An 18908-nucleotide genomic window follows, 5' to 3' on the forward strand; every position below is an offset into this window, starting at 1 on the left:
AGGCGGAACCGTGGGCCGAACAGCACCCAGGAGGACCTGTCGACGGGCCCGGGGTTGGGCGGGGTGGAGTCGAGCGACGGGCCGAATCCCGCCGGGTCAGGCAGGCACTCAGCCTGGCACTCGGGCCCAGAGCTACCGGGAAAAGATGACAAAAATCTGGAAGCAGAACCAAAATGGAATCCAAGAACAGAAGGGTCCCTGCTGCCCAGACACAGCCGTGCTGGAGAGGAGGGAGGAGGTGTCAAGCTGGGGGCTGGGAGGGCCCGGGAGGGAGATGAGGGACTGCTAAACTGCGGGAGGGAGAACGAGACAACGTGCCAGGAGCAGATGGAGGAGATGCCTACTTGGGGGTGGAGAGGGCGAACAGGGAGTAGTTCTGAGGGCAGAGGGAAGGGGGAATTAGGGAAGCAGCGTGGCTCAGTGGAAAGAGCCCGGGCTTTGGAGTCAGAGGTCATGGGTTCAAATCCCAGCTCCGCCAACAGTCAGCTGTGTGACTTTGGGCAAGTCGCTTGACTTCTCTGTGCCTCAGTTCCCTCATCTGTCAAATGGGGATGAAGACTGAGCCCCACGTGGGACAACCTGATCACTTTGTGACCTCCCCAGCACTTAGAACAGTGCTATGCACATAGTAAGCGCTTAATAAATGACATTATTATTATTATTATTATCACACCCTACCAGTTCTACCTTCACCACATCTCTCGAATTCACTTAGTGAAGTGAGGAAGCAACATGGCTCAGTGGAAAGAGCTCGGGCTTTGGAGTCAGAGGTCATGGGTTCAAATCCCAGCTCTGCCAACTGTCAGCTGCGTGACTGTGGGCAAGTCCCTTCACTTCTCTGGGCCTCAGTTCCCTCAACTGTTAAATGGGGATTAAGACTGTGAGTGCCCCGTGGGACAACCTGATCGCCTTGTAACCTCCCCAGCGCTTAGAACAGTGCTTTGCACAGAGTAAGTGCTTAACAAATACCATCATTACTATTACAGCACATTGCTGCATAGGAAGCACATAGTAAATACAGTGGTAAAACGAATGTGGCTTCTAGACTGTGAGCCCACTGTTGGGTAGGGACTGTCTCCAGATGTTGCCAACTTGTACTTCCCAAGCGCTTAGTCCAGTGCTCTGCACACAGTAAGCGCTCAATAAATACGATTGATTGATTAAAGATTATGACTTTACCTAAACAGGGTAAATGAAGGGCAAGTCCCTTCACTTCTCTGGGCCTCAGTAACCTCATCCGTAAAATGGGGATGAAAACTGTGAGCCCCCCGTGGGACAACCTGATCACCTTGTAACCTCCCCAGCGCTTAGAACAGTGCTTTGCATATAGTAAGCGCTTAATAAATGCCATTATTATTATTATTATTAATAATAAATGCCATTATCATTATCATTATTATCCCGTTACCATGGACAACTCATCCCGCAGCCGTCGGCCGGAAGCCTTGCCTCTGGCGCCACCTACTGGATTAGGAGGAAGCCTGCAGGCGCTGCAGAGGCAGGAATCGCCTTGGGTCCCGTCCCCTCCCCGCCCCCACCTTCTTCCGCCAGGGGGCGCAGCTCAATCGATCAATCAATCGATTAATAATAATAATAATAATAATAATAATAATAATAATGGCATTTATTAAGCGCTTACTATGTGCAAAGCACTGTTCTAAGCGCTGGGGATGTTACAAGGTGATCAGGTTGTCCCACGGGGGGCTCACAGTCTCAATCCCCATTTTACAGATGAGGTAACTGAGGCACAGAGAAGTTAAGTGACTTGCTCAAAGTCACACAGCTGACAATTGGCGGAGCAATCATATTCAATCAATCAATCGTATTTATTGAGCGCTTACTGTGTGCGGAGCACTGGACTAAGCGCTTGGGAAGTACAAGTTGGCAACATATAGAGACAGCCCCTACCCAGCGCTTACGGTGAACAGCGTGACAGTGAAAAGAGCATGGGCTTAGGAGGCCAAAGGTCAATCAATCAATCAATCGTATTTATTGAGCGCTTACTGTGTGCAGAGCACTGTACTAAGCGCTTGGGAAGTACAAGTTGGCAACATACAGAGACAGTCCCTACCCAAGAGTGGGCTCACAGTCTAGAAGAAGTTCGTGGGTTCTAATCCAGCTCTGTCCCCTCATCCCCCTCTCCATCCCCCCCGTCTTACCTCCTTCCCTTTCCCACAGCACCTGTATATATATATATATATATATACAAGCTATATATATATGCTTGTACATATTTATTACTCTATTTATTTTACTTGTATATATCTATTCTATTTTATTCTGTTAATATGTTTGGTTTTGTTCTCTGTCTCTCCCTTTTAGACTGTGAGTTCCACTGTTGGGTAGGGACTGTCTCTATATGTTGCCAACTTGTACTTCCCAAGCACTTAGTACAGTGCCCTGCACACAGTAAGCGCTCAATAAATACGATTGATTGATTGATTGATTGCCACTTCTCTGCTGCGTGACTTTGGGCAAGTCGCAACTTCTGTATGCCTCAGTTATCTCATCTGTAAAATGAGGATTAAGACTGTGAGCCCCACCTGGGACAACCTGATTACCTTCTCTCTATACCAGCGCTTAGAACAGTGCTTGGCACTTAGTAAGCGCTTAACAAATACCAACTTTTTTTTTTTATTTTACAGAGCACTGTACAATAGGGGATCCCAAGATCGGCAGCATCCAGGCTGGAAACAGCTGCCCCAGAGCTTCCCTGGATGCTCCATCTCTCCTGCCCGCTCCCCAACTGCTCCAGCTCCCCGGAGTTTCCCGATAGTGTCCCGCTGATATCATCCCAAAACCGGACACACTAGAACCCCAAAAAACTTGGAAAGGTTGGGGGTGGGACGTTACTGCTGACTGGCTCCTGGGAGGGGGAGGGGGTTGAGGGGACCACAGACATCTGGGGGAAAATCCCATCTCCCCCTCTAATAATAATACTAATAATGATGATGATAGCATTTATTAAGCGCTTACTATGTGCAAAGCACTGTTCTAAGCTCTGGGGAGGTTACAAGGTGATGAGGTTGTCCCACTGGGGGCTCACAGTCTTCATCCCCATTTTACAGATGAGGGAACTGAGGCCCAGAGAAGTGAAGTGACTTGCCCAAAGTCACACAGCTGACAAGTGGCAGAGCCGGGATTTGAACCCATGACCTCTGACGCCAAAGACCGGGCTCTTTCCACTGAGCCATGCTGCTTACCATGGCTGCTTTCCATGGCCCTAATGATAATAATAATAATAATTCTGGTATTTGTTAAGCACTTACAATGTGCCAAGCACTGTTCTAGGCGCCGGGGTGGATCTGAGCAAATCAGGTCAAACACAGTCGTGTCCCACGTGGGGCTCACAGTCTCAATCTCATTTTACAGATGAGTAAACTGAGGCACAGGGAAGTGAAGTAACTTGCGCAGAGTCACAGAGCAGAAAAGTGGCAGAGCTGAAATTAGAACCCACAACCTACTGATTTCCCGACCTGTGCTCTATCCAATCAATCAATCAAGCGTATTTATTGAGCGCTTACTGTGTGCAGAGCACTGTACTAAGCGCTTGGGAAGTACAAGTTGGCAACAGATACAGACACTATGCCACATAAGCTCCTGGTGGGCAGGGACTGTTTCTACCAACTCTGTTGTACTGTACTCTCCCAAGTGCGGCGTTCTGCACACAGCAAACATTCAATAAATTCCATTGATTGATTGATTGATTGATTGATCACCCCAGCTTCCTCCCCAAACAATAACGTGCTCCCTGCCAGTCAGGGAAGTCACACAGGCACCTGGAGCAGATGCCTTCTGTTCATTCATTCATTCAATCGTATTTATTGAGCGCCTGCTGTGTGCAGAGCACTGTACTGAGCGCTTGGGAAGTCCAAGTCGGCAACATATAGAGACGGTCCCTACCCAACAAGGGGCTCACAGTCTAGAAGGGGGAGACAGACAACAAAACAAAACATGTGGACAGGTGTCATCAGAATAAATAGAAATAAAGCTAGATGTACAACATTAACAGAATAAATAGAATAGTAGATATGTACAAGGAGATATGTCTTCTGTATAAGGAGACAGCTGACAAAAACTGTCACTTGCCCAAGGTCACAGAGAAGCAGCGTGGCTCAGTGGAAAGAGCCCGGGCTTTGGAGTCAGAGGTCATGGGTTCGAATTCCGACTCCGCCACACGTCTGCTGTGTGACCTTGGGCAAGTCGCTTAACTTCTCTGAGCCTCAGTTACCTCATCTGTAAAATGTGGATTAAGACTGTGAGCCCCACGTGGGACAACTTGATCACCTTGTATCTCCCCCAGCGCTTAGAACAGTGCTCTGCACATAGTAAGCGCTTAACAAATGCCATCATCATCATCATCATCAAAAACTACTGCACTGACACAGAATCCAGGAGGAGGAGCAGTGTGGCCTAGTGGGTCGCGGAGTCAGAAGATCTGGGTTCTAATCCCAGATTCACCACTTACCTGTTGTGTGACCTTGGGCTAGTCACCTTCTAGACTGTGAGCCCACTGTTGGGTAGGGACCGTCTCTATATGTTGCCGACTTGTACTTCCCAAGCGCTCAGTACAGTGCTCTGCACACAGTAAGCGCTCAATAAATACAATTGATTGTCACAACTTCTCAGTGCTTCAGTTTTCTCATCTGTAAAATGGCGTTACAGCTTGCAAGACAGCCAGTTTGCAGCGCACAGCAGCATTGCCCAATGGAACTTGCGCAAGACAGTCAGGAGTTTATTGTTATTATTATATTAATAATGTTATTGTTAATTACTGTTAATAATAATATTATGTTATATTATATTATATTATTATTATAATTATGGTACTTAAGTGCTTACTATGTGATAAACATTGACCTAAGTGCCGGGTAGATCCAAGTCAATCAGGTTGGTCCTTCTCCCACATGGGGCTCCCAGTTTAAGTAGCAGGGATTAGGGTTGAATCCCCAATTGATCAATAGGTAACTGAGGCCCAGAGAGGTGAAGTGACTTACCCGAGGTCACACAGCAGGCAAGTGGCAAGTCGGTCTTAGACCCCTGGTCCTCTGACTCTCAAGCCTGTGCTCTCTCCACAATGCCATGCTGTTTCTCAGTCGGAAGCAGAAGCAGGAGTGGACAGCACCTCGGCCTGGGACTACGAAATTCATGGGTTCTAATCCTGGCTCCACCGTTTGCTGTGTGACCCTGGACAAGTCACTTCACTTCTCTGGGCCTCAGGTTTTTTTTGTGTGATTTTTTTTTTGATGGTATTTGTTAAGCGCTTACTATGTGCAGAGCACTGTTCTAAGCGCTGGGGGGGATACAAGGTGATCAAGTTGTCCCATGTGGGGCTCACAGTCTTAATCCCCATTTTACAGATGAGGTAACTGAGGCCCAGAGAAGTGAAGTGATTTGCCCAAGGTCACACAGCAGTCATGTGGCGGAGTCGGGATTCGAACCCGTGACCTCTGACTCCAAAGCCCATGGTCTTTCCACTGAGCCACGCTGCTTCAGTTACCTCACCCGTGAAAAATGGGGGTAAAGAGTTTGAGCCCAATGTGGGACGGGGACTGTATCCAACCTGGTTAACTTGTATCTACCCCAGCATTCATTCATTCATTCAATCGTATTTATTGAGCGCTTACTGTGTGCACAGCACTGGACTAAGCGCTTGGGAAGTACAAGTTGGCAACATAGAGAGACGGTCCCTACCCAACAGCAGGCTCACAGTCTAGAAGGGGGAGACAGACAACAAAACAAAACATATTAGCAAAATAAAATAAATAGAATAAATATGTACAAATAAAACAGAGTAATAGCACTTAGGACTTAGCACTGTCCAGCACTTAGGACAGTACTTGGCACACAATAAGTGCTTAACAAGTACCATAATTATTATTATAGTATTATTATCTGAGAAGTAATAACAATAATAATAATGATGGAATTAGTTAAGCGCTTACTATGGGCCAAGCACTGTTCTTTGAGCTGGGGTAGATACACGGTAATCAGGTTGTCCCACGTGGGGCTCATAGTCTTAATCCCCATTTTACAGATGAGGTAACTGAGACACAGAGAAGTGACTTTCCCAAAGTCACACAGCTGGCAAGTAGCAAGGGGTGGGATTAGAACCCACGACCTCCGACTCCCAAACCCGAGTTCTTTCCACTAAACCACGCTGCTTCTCATAATGTGGCCCAGCAGAAAGAGCCCAAGCCTAAAGTTAGAGAACCTGGGTTCTCATCCTGCCTCTGCCCCTTGTTTGCCGCATGACCTTGGGCAAGTCACTTCACAACTCTGAGCCTTAGTTACCCCATCTGTAAAATGGGGATTAAGACTGTGAGCCCCATGGGGGTCATCGACTGTGTCCAACCAGATTACTTTATATCCACCCCAGTGCTTAGTACAGTGTTTGGCACATAGTTAACAATTTGTTAACAAATGCCAAGAAGCAGCGTGGCTCAGTGGAAAGAGCCCGGGCTTTGGAGTCAGAGGTCATGGGTTCAAATCCCAGCTCTGCCAATTGTCAGCTGTGTGACCTTGGGCAAGTCACTTAGCTTCTCTGTGCCTCAGTGACCTCATCTGTAAAATGGGGATTAAGACTGTGAGCCCCACACGGGACAATCTGATCACCTTGTATCCTACCCAGTGCTTAGAACAGTGCTTTGCACACAGTAAGTGCTTAACAAATGCCATCATTATTATTATTTAAAAAAAAGAATTGTGGTACTTATTAAGTGCTCACTATGTGCCAAGCACTATACTAAGCACTGGAATAGACACAAGGTAATCAAGTCCTGGGTTCTAATCCTGACAGCCACATTCCTGCAATGTGACTCAGACAAGTCACAACTTCTCCATGCCTCAGTTTTTTCATCTGTAAAATGGGGATTAAGACTGTGAGCCCCCTGTGGGACAACCTGATTACCTTGTATTCCCCCCAGCGCTTAGAACAGTGCTTGGCACATAGTAAGCGCTTAACAAATGCCATCATCATTATTATTATTATTACTGTATAGGGGAGGGAGAATGATGAGCATATAGCTATAATTCTATTTATTCTGACAGTTTCGACACCTACTTGTTTTGTTGTCTGTCTCCCCCACCTAGACTGTGAGCCTGTTGTTGGGTAGGGACCTTCTCTATATGTTGCCGACTTGTACTTCCCAAGAGCTTAGTACAGTGCTCTGCACACAGTAAGTGCTCAATACATATGATTGAATGAATGAATGCACACAGCAAGTGCTCAATAAATACGATTGAATGAATGAATGAGTGAAAAACAGAAACAAAAACCTGTTCTTTCTCCCCTTTAGACCATGAACCCCAGGGACCATGCCTGATCTGATTAACTTTTACCTATCTTAATGCTTAGCAAACTGTTAGACATAGTAAACACTTAATAAATACCCCAGTTATTGTTATTACTGATCGTTAACTCTGTAGCCACCCAGAAATTCCATTTCTTCACCTCCTCTCCTCCGTATTTGGTAACAGCCGACTGCACAGGGCGGCTAAGCGCAAGTGGTTTCCTAGAACTAAGTCTACGCGGCTGCCCTTTGGATTCGCAGAGGGCACCTCTGATGGCAAACTGCACCTCCAAGTGTGTGAGCCATGAGCTCAGGGCCAGGAGGGAGAAGGGTGAAAGTACCTTGGCACTGAGCATAAGACCTCAATAAATACGATTGATTGATTGATTGATTGATTGATAGTTCCACAGGGCTGTGGAGACGCTCCCGGGGAGGGACTGGTGGTTCTCCGGGCCGGGCCTCCTTCACCCGGCGAAGACCTCCAGCGCCGGAGCCAATTCCGCTCCCACGTTGCCCGGGGCTGCCATTTGAGTCGGTGGAAAGAGCCCGGGCTCGGGAGTCAGAGGACATGGGTTCTAATCCCGGCTCCGCCACTTGTCTGCTTTGTGACCTTGGGCAGGCCACTTAACTTCTCTGTGCCCGTTACCTCATCTGTAAAATAGGGATGAAGACTGTGAGCCCCAAGTGGGACAACCTGATTACCTTCTATCTACCCCAGCGCTTAGAAAAGTACTTGGCACATAGTAAGCGCTTAACAAAAACCATAATTATTATTATTATAATTGTTTGACCAAAGGCTCTGGCAGCACCATCTAGAAGCAAGAGTGAGAGTGCTCAGCTCATGAGGGCTCTTCAGAAGCCCAAATTCCCCACAGGAGACCTCCAGAACCCTTGTCGGTCCAGACCCGCAACTTCAGGTGGAATTAGACATTGGGGAAAACCCCTACTACTGACCTGAAATCTGAGCTGGCAGAGTCACCAGTGCCCACTTAAATGCCCGACCCCACGCAGGACAGAGTCCAAGATGAGCCAGGCAGGGCACAAGTCCCTTGGACTCACAGAGAAGCGGATTCGCTTGGATAAGTGCAGCTCCTCGGCCACAATAACAGCACCTCCAGGCCAGGCTGGAGGCTTGTTGCAGGGGGAAAGTACTCGGCTCCACTGACCTTTGCTCTGCCTCTTTGTTCAATCAATCAATCAATCGTATTTATTGAGCGCTTACTGTGTGCAGAGCACTGTACTAAGCACTTGGGAAGTACAAGTTGGCAACCCATAGAGACAGTCCCTACCCAACAGTGGGCTCACAGTCTAGAAGACTGTTCAAAAGTGTGTCTTTAATCTCCATCCAACCCCAACCCGATAAACAGGTTGGAATCTAACTCCATGCCCGATTACCTCCCGGTGCTCCATGAGACGCCGTCTCAGCCTAGAACCCTGGAGTGGCAAGAACCAACAGGGATTGCCAGGCCTCAGCAGCAAGGTGGGGCGGGGGTGGTGGTGAGGAAGATGGGGAGGGGTCCAAAAGCCACTCTCCTGGGAAGTCGGGCTAAATTTGGCCACAATAAGGAATAAACCCACCCACCATCTCCATGCCTGGTCTAACAGATATGTTGGCAACTTACCTCAGCCTCCCAATTGTCACAACTGCTGAGCAGGGTCAGCAGACAGTACCAGAGTCGAGTCTGGGCCAGAGAACTGGGGTGGCCAGACCCCGAGCCTAGCAGGGGACCCCCGGCTCCCTCCAGGATGATCACACGAGCCCATTGCTGCTGCCCCGAGGCCCGCAGCTAGTTCTGAAGCACGTATTACATACCAAGCATTGCGCTAAACACTGGGGTAGATACGAGGTAATCAATCAACCAATTACATTTGCTGTACGCTTCCCTTGTAGAGCACTGTTCTAAGCACTTGGGAGAGTGTAATACAATTAGCAAGCAGACACGAGCCTTGCCCTCAAAAACTTTAACAACTAGCAGGGGAATATTTAAATAAATAAGATAGGGAGAGTAATAATAATAATAATAATAACAATAATTGTTACGGTATTTGTTAAGCGCTTACTATGTTCCAGGCACTGTACTATGCGCTGAGGCACTGTAATAGCGGCTTGGTCTAGATGGAAAAACACAGGCTTGGGAGTCAGGAGACTTGGGTTCTAATCCTCACTCTGTCACTTCAATCAATCATATTTATTGAGCGCTTACTGTGTGCAGAGCACTGTACTAAGCACTTGGGAAGTACAAGTTGGCAACGTATAGAGACATTCCCTACCCAACAGTGGGCTCACAGTCTAGAAGGGGGAGACAGAGAACAAAACCAAACATATTAACAAAATAAATAGAATAGATATGTAAAAGTAAAATAGAGTAATAAATCTGTACAAACATATATACATATATACAGGTGCTGTGTGGAAGGGAAGGAGGTAAGACGGGCGGGATGGAAAGGGGGACGTGGGGGAGAGGAAGGAAGAGCCTGCAGTAAGGCTTTGAAGTGGGGGAGAGTCACTGTCCGTTGTAGACTGTGAGCCCGTTAGTGGGTAGGGACCGTCTCTTTATGTCGTCAACTTGTACTTCCCAAGTGCTTAGTACACTGCTCTGCAAACAGTAAGTGCTCAATAAATACAATTGAATGAATGAATGAATGTTTATTGAGGATTTACTATGTGCAGAACACTGAACTAAGCACTTAAGAAAATACAACAGAACTGGTAGACAAGTTCCCTGACCACAGTGAGCTTAGTTGAGAATGAGAGACAGACATTAATAAATTATAGATATATACATAACTTCTTGGGGCTGAGAGTGGGTGAAAAAAGAGGGCAAAATGAAGTGCAAGGGCAGTGCAGAGGGAGTGGAAGAAGGGGAAAACAGGGCTTAGTTGGGGAAGGCCTCTTGGAGTAGTTGGACTTTTAATAAGGCTTTGAAGGTGGGGAGACTGGGGATCTGTTGGCTATGAAGGGAAAGAGTTCCAGGCCAGATGCAGGACATGGGAGAGGGGTCAGCGGCGACATAGAGAAACAGCATGGAAACAGCATGGAATTGGGAGTCAGAGGACATGAGTTCTAATCCCGACTCTGCCACTTGTGTGCTGTGTGACCTTGCCTCTTAACTTCTCTGTGCCTCAGTTACTTCATCTGTAAAATGGGGATTAAAACTGTGAGTCCCATGTGGGACAACCTGATTACCCTGTAGCTACCCCAGCATTTAGAACAGTGCTTGGTACATAGTAAGTACTTAACAAATACCATCATCAACATTATTACTGTTATTACCCCAGCACTTTGAACAGTGGTTGACACATAGTAAGCACTTAAATACCATAATTATTATTATTATAGATGAGATAGAGTTACAGCGAGTAGGTTGACATTTAGCTTAGCGAAGTGTGGGGTGTGGGCTGTAGGAGGGAATCAGAGGTAAGGTAGGAGGGGGCAAGGTGATTGAATGCTTCAAAGCCGATGGTAAGGAGTTTCTGTTTGATGCAGGGGTGGATGGGCAACCACTGGAGGTTTCTGAGGAGTGGGTAAACACGGACTGAACGTTTTTGTAGAAAAATGACCAGGGCAGCAGAGTGAAGTTATGGACTGAAGTGGAGAGAGACAGGAAACAGGGAGGTCAGCGAAAGGAAACTGATGCAATAGTCAAGGGAGGATAAGATAAGTACCTGCATCAACATGGTAGCAGTTTGGATAGAGAGGAAACCGTGTGAACTTGAGAAAATCACTTATCTCTGGGCTTCAGTTTCCCCATTTGTAAAATGGGAATTCAATATCCTCCCTCGACTGATCAATAATATTTACTGAGCACTTACTGTGTGTAGAGCACTGTACTAACCATATGGGAAAAGTAGAATACAATTGTGTTGGTAGACCCCAACCCTACTCAGAAGCTTAAAGCGTTCAGGGGGAGACAGACATTAAAATTAATTACAGATTGGAGAAACAGGCGAGCGTAAGGCTACGCATATAAGTGCTGTGGGGCTGGGGTGACTAGCAAAGTGATTAAGGGGTATGCAGCCAAAGGCATAGTCAACGCAGAGGACAAGGCAGAGAGGGGGAAATAAGGGCTTAGTGAGGACAGGTCTCTTGGAGATGTGATTTTCGCAGGGTTTTGAAGGTGGGGAGAGCAGAGGGTCTCGGAGACGAAAGGGGACGGATTTCCGAGCCCAGGGGAGGATTTGGGCAAGATGTGGGCAAAGTGCCGGCGCAGAGACGAGCCACGTCACAAGGGTTGCGATTGGGTGGTTGTGGGGAGATAAGCAAGATAAGGTGGGAGGAAGGGATCTAATGAGTGCCTTAAAAAACACTCGAGGTAACGAGCTTCTGTTTGATAAGGAGGTGGATGGACTACCACTTGGTGGTTTGGAGGCATGGAGAGATGTGGACTGAACCTTTTTTTAGAAAAGTGATCCCAGGCAGAAGACTGAAGCATGGACCAGAGTAGGGAGAGGCAGGAGGCAAGGAGGTCAGTGAGGAGGCTGTGATGCTGTAGCGAAGATGAAAAATAACAGGTGCTTGGATCAGCATGGAAACAGTACAGATGGAGAGAAAAGGGCAGATTTTAGCAATGTTGGATAGGTAGAACCGTTAGGACTCAATGAATAAGAGATGAGTCAAGGATAATGCCAAGGTTACTGGCTAATGAGAGAAAGGGGATGGTGGTATTGGCTACAGTGATAGGAGAGTAAGGGGAGGGCAGGGCTTGGATAGGAAGGAGTTCTGTTTTGGACAGGTTAAGTTTGAGGGGTCAGATAACACATCCAAAGGCCATGTCCTGAAAGCCTGAGGAAATATGAGACTGCAGAGGAGAGAGGTCAGGGCTAAATTCGGGAATCTTCTGCACAGAGATGGCAGTCGAAGCCATGCGTGTGAATAAGTTCTCCAACGGGTTCTAATTCCAGTTCTGTCACCTGTCTGCTGTGTGACCTTGGACAAGTCACTTCGTTGTGCCTCAGTTACCTCATCTGTAAAATGGGGAGTGAGACTGTAAGCCCCATGTAGGGCAAGGACTGTGTCCAACTCAATTTGCTTGTATCCGCTCCAGCGCTTAGTACAGGCACATAATAAGCGCTTAAATGCCATAATTATTAGTATTATAGGATGGTGGGGGAGTGTCCCACATGGGGGTTCAGCAGGTCTTTAATCCCCATTTCACAAATGAGCAAGCACAGAGAGGCAAAGCAATTAGCCTGGGATCACACAGCAAGGAGGCAGTGCCATCCCAGGAGGTGCCGAGGGGCTTGACATGTGGCGTGGGGTCTGAGGCCACGGTGGCCCACAGCTCAAACCCTCATGAGGCAAAGGCCAGATATAATCGCGTAGCCAGCTGCCCCCAGCCAATTCTGCGGCCCCAAATCCAAACGTCCATCTAGGAACTACTGCAGAGTTCCTCTCCCCTCGTCCCCTTCTCCATCCCCCCCATCTTATGTCCTTCCCTTCCCCACAGCACCTGTATATATGTTTGTACATATTTATTACTCTATTTATTTATTTGTTTTACTTATACATATCTATTCTATTTATTTTATTTTGTTAGTATGTTTGGTTTTGTTCTCTGTCTCCCCCTTCTAGACTGTGAGCCCACTGTTGGGTAGGGACTGTATATGTTGCCAACTTGTACTTCCCAAGCGCTTAGTCCAGTGCTCTGCACACAGTAAGCGCTCAATAAATACAATTGATTGATTGATTGAGGGGGCTGGGAGGCCCACAGGCCCAGGCTCCTGCCAGTTCTGGGGCAGATGCAAGCAAGTTAATCTACCTCACCCAGCATGACTGGGCATTCCAGCACACTCCCCAGGATACCCCAGAGGAGAAAGAGACCTCTTAAATACAAGCTTTATTTTAAATGGAAATAAATCTCACAAATTTCAGAAAGGGGTTTGTTTAGAATGGCAACTGAACTCTGATTTACAAGAAACATAATTTACCACCGCTAAAATAATCATTTTCAAGTGTTAAACACTGTAATAGCCTGAATTCAAAATAACACATCCACGGTTTACATACCAACAATCTCAAACCTCTCTGTGTTTCTGGATAAAATGTTTCAGTTGTAAGTGCATCCCAGCCCTCTGATACTAGAGTTTCCTGAGGTGACATTAGCCAGCTGAGCCATTTCAGGAATCAACACCAAACAGTTAAACATTTCAGATACAAAAACGTGATGAAGCGTGACAGAGGGGGAAAATTCAAAAGATGAACACCTAAATTCCACTTTAAGCTTTGAAACCTGATCCTTTCAGGACCTTACCAGATGGCTATATACAGGCACGTTAGCGTAAGAACATAACATTAGCTGACTTTGCCTCTCACTACATTTTCCAGTAGTTACTATTCCCACAGCTACATCATTCTCTAAATTCTCCTTCATCCCCATTCCGTTCGAACTTGAGTCCTTGCTGAGAGAGACGGGAGTGGATTCTGTTTGCACCGAGCGCAGCGAGGGGGGGGAAGCTGACATTCGGGTGCCCCCCCCCGGGTGCCCCGGAAGCCGTGGGGTCCTCAGAAAGACAGGATGGTCTTGTGGATGATTTCGATACACTCTATCATCTCGTCCTCCTTGATGACCAGCGGAGGGGCCAGCCTAATGATGTCTCCGTGAGTCGGCTTCGCCAGGAGACCGTTGTCCCGAAGCCGCAGGCAAACTTTCCAGGCATCGCAATCTGGATAAAACACACGCCATTTCATGCCCTCGTGCCGCCATCGGCAGGGTCGGGTCTCGGCACTCACAGACAGTGACAGCAGGAGCCCCGGACCATCACTCCTGACCTGAAAGGTTTCCTGGCCCAGATTTGGTTGGGGGGGAGCGGGCCGGGAATGGGCCATCCCCGAGTTCGGAGTGCCTTGTCTGCCCCTGGGGAAACCGCTCCAGAATCCCAGGAACAGAGACGGTCCGAGGACGTCTCGGGGCTCTGGGGCCTTCGGGGTTTGGCCCAGAGTAGCCCCCTGCAACCTTCCACCCTGAAGAGAGTCATCAAATAACACACTGGTGCCCCGGGAGGAGGACACATGGCCCAAAATGCTTCAGGCCCAGGCTGGAGGCCTCCCATTGGCCAGCAGTCCATCTACTTAGTAATAACAATAATAATAATAATAATGGTATTTGTTAAGTGCTATGTGCCAAGCACTGTTCTAAGCACTGGGGTATATACAAGGTAACCAGGTTGTCCCACATGGGGCTCCAGCGCTTAGAACAGTGCTTGGCACATAGTAAGAGCTTAAAAAATGCCATTATTATTATTATTAATCCCCATTTTACAAGATGAGGAAATTGGCACAGAGAAGTGAAGTGACCTGCCCTAGGTCACACAGCAGACAAGTGGCAGAGCTGGGATTAGAACCCATGACCTCTGACTCCCAAGCCCGGGCTCTTTCCACTAAGCCACGCTGCTTCTCATTGTAGGCACCAAGGAGCTCTCTTGACACCTAAGGACAACACTCACTAACTATGGGAGACACTGACCCACTTCTATCCGTGTCAACTCACGGGGTAAATGGGCCAGGCCTGATAATCCCAGGGACAAAAACAAGGAAGGGCAAATGCAGGAGAGCGGGCCCACCCTCCTGGCAACTGAGTACACCCTTGGATCCGAAATAAGACCGCCGGTAAGTCTCTAAGCCCCCTGCCCAGGAAAGAGGCCTGGTGCAGTAATGCAAGGGAGCCCCGCCGCAAACCACACACTGGGCCTCCCCTCCATCAAAGGTCAGGACAGGGCAGGCCGCCACCCAACAGAGTAGAGTTTAACACTTGAGGATTCCACCTACAATCAAGAGAAATTCCAAGGAATCATGCATACATGTCCAAAGGTAAAAAACAAACAAAAACTAAATTCAATTTTGACCTAGGTTTTGAGAGCCAAAAGCTTACTACCCAATATTAAGATTTTTCAGTAGAAACCAATGGACTCCAAACATTACAAAAATGATCCCGTGTCCCTGGGAGTTCCAAAAAGGCCACTTACCTTTGGTTTCTCTAATGACGATGGCATTCAAGAGTCCCTTCCCCCGTACGTGGGTTACAATGTCCGAGGGAGTCTTCATCAGTTCGTTTCTCAGGAGGTTTCCCATTATTTCTGCATTCTTAGCTAAGCCTTCTTCCTCCAAAACCTAGATCCAGATCGTGACAAAGACGGATTGGAGTTGGGGAGAGAGGAACAGAGAAGAAACGAGAAGCATCCTGGGGCCAAGGAGTCTCAGCAAGACAACTGACTCTGGGAAGTTTAGGGGAGCCCTAGGGATCGCAAACATCCGATCCTCTGGAGTGGATCTTTGAAGACATGAGCAGACCCGTCAGGGCGGTACCGACCTCCAGAGCGGCGATGGCCACCCGACACGCTAACGGATTCCCGCCGTATGTTGACCCGTGTTCTCCGGGCTTGATGGTCAGCATGATTTCGTCGTCGCACAGTACAGCAGACACCTAAATGAGAACCGAGAGTTCAACCTCTGGCCCCCTCCCCACAGCCAAAAGGAAAGGCTCCTCATGGCCTCGAAAACCACCTGCCGGGGAGGGGATAGGCGACAAAGCACAACAAAAGCTTCCAGATCTACACCCCACCGCATTTATTCACATATTTGCCTCCACTAACAATTTCCCCACCCGGACTTTTTGAGGAGGAAATAAAAGATCCCGTTGTACCAGATGCAGAGAGAGTGGTGAGCTCAGGGTAGGAGGGCTAGGACAGTCAGAATGTGAAAATGTATATATGTTTGTACGTATTTATTACTCTATTTTTTTTAATGGTATTTATTAAGCGCTTACTATGTGCAAAGCACTGTTCTAAGCGCTGGGGAGATTACAAGGTGATCAGGTTGTCCCACAGGGGGCTCACAGTCTTAATCCTCATTTTACAGATGAGGGAACTAAGGCCCAGAGAAGTGAAGTGACTTGTCCAGTCACACAGGTGACAAGTGGCAGAGCCGGGATTTGAACCCATGACCTCTGACTCCAAAGCCCGGGCTCTTTCCACTGAGCCACGCTGCTTCTACGCTGCTGCTTCCACGCTGCTTCTGCTTCTATTTATTTATTTTACTTGTACATATCTACTCCGTTTATTTTATGTTGTTAGTATGTTTGGTTTTGTTCTCTGTCTCCCCCTTTTAGACTGTGAGCCCACTGTTGGGTAGGGACTGTCTCTATATGTTGCCAACTTGTACTTCCCAAGCGCTTAGTGCAGTGCTCTGCACACAGTAAGCGCTCAATAAATACGATTGATTGATTGATTGATTGACTGAGCCCCGGAGGACTCCCACCAAGGGGTGGGAGTTTTTTCTTTCAAATGGACACGTTCCAGGGTAGGAAGAGGAGAAGCTTCAAAACAGTGTAAAGCAGCAGAGACAGGCTTATGCCAGGGGTATGGGGAATTTGTTCTTTGATAGGAGGCACTCCAGGACATGGTGAGAGGGCGGAGGGAGATGGATGGTTACTTTCTGAAGTGTCTATTATACACAGAACTTGGGAGAACGTGACAAGAAAGAGTTGCACTCTCCAGGGTCTTTTTACCTACCTCTTCCCTCGCCCTGCCTTTCCTCCTCCCATTCTTGTGTGATCCTAATAGCCCACCCCTACTCTAATGTTGCAAAAATTAGGTAAAAAGGTGGGCAATTTGGGGAATTCATACCAAAATTGCCCATTGTGGTCAGTCAGTACTATAAAAGTGCTTGAGTAACAGTGTGAACACACTGAAACCATCCCATTGTTAACTTAGGTCTTTAGTGGACTTGAAAGTTTGTAGGTTTAAGACTTACTAGTCCTTCAAATTTCAAGAGAAAAATGTTTTGTTTAATGGCATAGAAAGTCATTTTAGGTGTGTAAGTCGGCAATTTTGCTCCAAAGCAGTTGAGATTTTAGCAACTTCTTTTGCACTGCCCAGGGTCCTTCGTACCAGCTCCACAACAAGTCTCAGAAGGTCGGGAAGGGCTTCACAACATACTTTTGGCAAAAGGACCCCTTGCAGCTGGCTGTATCTCAGAAGTGCTTTACATCTTCCTCAGCTGGAGTTATCGCTTTTCTACTCCGACCGGAGCAAAGGGCATCCATCACCCAACGGGAACGCTAGTCCAGTGCTTCACTCCAGGGCCCCTCCGACACCCTCTGCCCTAGGCTCGTCCAGAGCCCAACTTCTCCGAGCAGAGAACGGCACGCTGTAACGTGTAAGCAGGAATGCTCCCTTCCTGCTCTCTTAGGAAGGGGCTGGTTGATTTTCTAATTAAGCTAGAAATCCAATCTCCAGGCCATTTGCCATTCTGGTCGCTAACTCACCATGACTTCTACAGTGCGCTACTTACCGGGTACAGGCCGCCAGAGAGGGCCTTGCCTAGGAGAATGATATCAGGACGGACGTTCTCGTGATCCACAGCTAGAGATCTCCCGGTCCTGCTTAACCCGGTCTGGATCTCATCCGCAATGAACAGAACCTAGTGAAAGCAAACCTGCATTACTCCAGGCGTAAAATCAACCGGTTCCAGCCACCCTTCATGTGCCTCCACACCATCACGCCTGTCTTTTTCCTTTAAAATAGTATTGGTTACTTGCTTCACTATCTGACTGTACTATATTCTGTTCTAAGCGCTGCAGTACATCCAAATTAGTCAGGTTGGACACACTCCATGTCCCACATGGTGCTCACAATCTTAATCCCCATTTACGCAAGAGGTAACTGCGACCTGGAGGAGCTGACTTGTCCAAGGTCACACATCATCATCATCAATCGTATTTATTGAGCGCTTACTATGTGCACAGCACTGTACTAAGCGCTTGGGAAGTACAAATTGGCAACATATAGAGACAGTCCCTACCCAACAGTGGGCTCACAGTCTAAAAGATCTAAAACATCAGACAAGTGGGGGAGCCGGAACTGCAACCCGGGTACTTCTGACCTCATACCTGCCCATTAGGCCACGCAGCTTCTCTGAACCTGCCAGTGCTTCACTGTCAATCTTCTGGAGAAGTCAGAGCATGGAAGGCTAACTGGCCTGTCCTGGTTCTGGTCCCACTCCCGTTCCTCTGGGAGCTACGAGGGCCTCACACACACGCCCACCTTCTCAGCCGCTTCCTCTGAAGCGGGACCTGGAAGGTGACGAGAGGAGTCTCTGACATCCAAGTGAATGGACTTCATTCATTCATGACTTCACTGAACAGACTGCCAATTCCAGTCAACTTGCTTCTAGCTGTTTCAATTAGGAGCAACTTATTGATTGACCGATCAATCGGCCGATAGTATCGGCTGAGCCCCAACTGTATGCAGAGTGCTACGCTGAGTGCTAAAGAGAGTACTACAGAGGTGCTGCTCACGGTTCGGTTCTGTGTTGTAACTGAAAGCACTTTCATTTGAAATAATACCATGAGGTTGATTCTTCTGAATGTTGAAGGCAAGTGTGGATTGGTGGGGCTGGGTGAGAAAATGAAAGCATGCTAACGACATAGACCCGCTGACACCTGGGCAGCTCAATTTGGTCAAGGACTGGACTCGCAAAGTGGGGATGGAGAAACAACAGGCAGCAGAGTTTTAGTGAGTTCTTTCCACTCAAGAACTTGGTTAAACATGACTCATTAATGTGTTATTGAAACCTTGGTTGCTGTAAGGAGAAGGACAATTCCTGAAACTCCTCTTGAA

General features: G+C 47.7%; 1 protein-coding gene across 1 annotated transcript in view; it reads right to left on the reverse strand.

Annotated features, from left to right (window-relative positions):
- Positions 1-13112: 13112 nt before the first annotated feature.
- The window catches only part of OAT (ornithine aminotransferase), a 40152-nt gene continuing 34356 nt past the window's right edge, over positions 13113-18908 (reverse strand). The window contains exons 8-11 of the mRNA XM_038744141.1: positions 17581-17709; positions 15599-15712; positions 15255-15399; positions 13113-13955 (exon numbers count right to left, since the gene is read on the reverse strand). Coding sequence (XP_038600069.1) covers positions 13795-13955; positions 15255-15399; positions 15599-15712; positions 17581-17709 — 549 coding nt within the window. The 3' untranslated portion in view covers positions 13113-13794. The remainder of the gene's footprint in view (positions 13956-15254; positions 15400-15598; positions 15713-17580; positions 17710-18908) is intronic.

Source organism: Tachyglossus aculeatus, chromosome 3 (genome assembly GCF_015852505.1).
Source record: "Tachyglossus aculeatus isolate mTacAcu1 chromosome 3, mTacAcu1.pri, whole genome shotgun sequence".
NCBI lineage: Eukaryota > Metazoa > Chordata > Mammalia > Monotremata > Tachyglossidae > Tachyglossus > Tachyglossus aculeatus.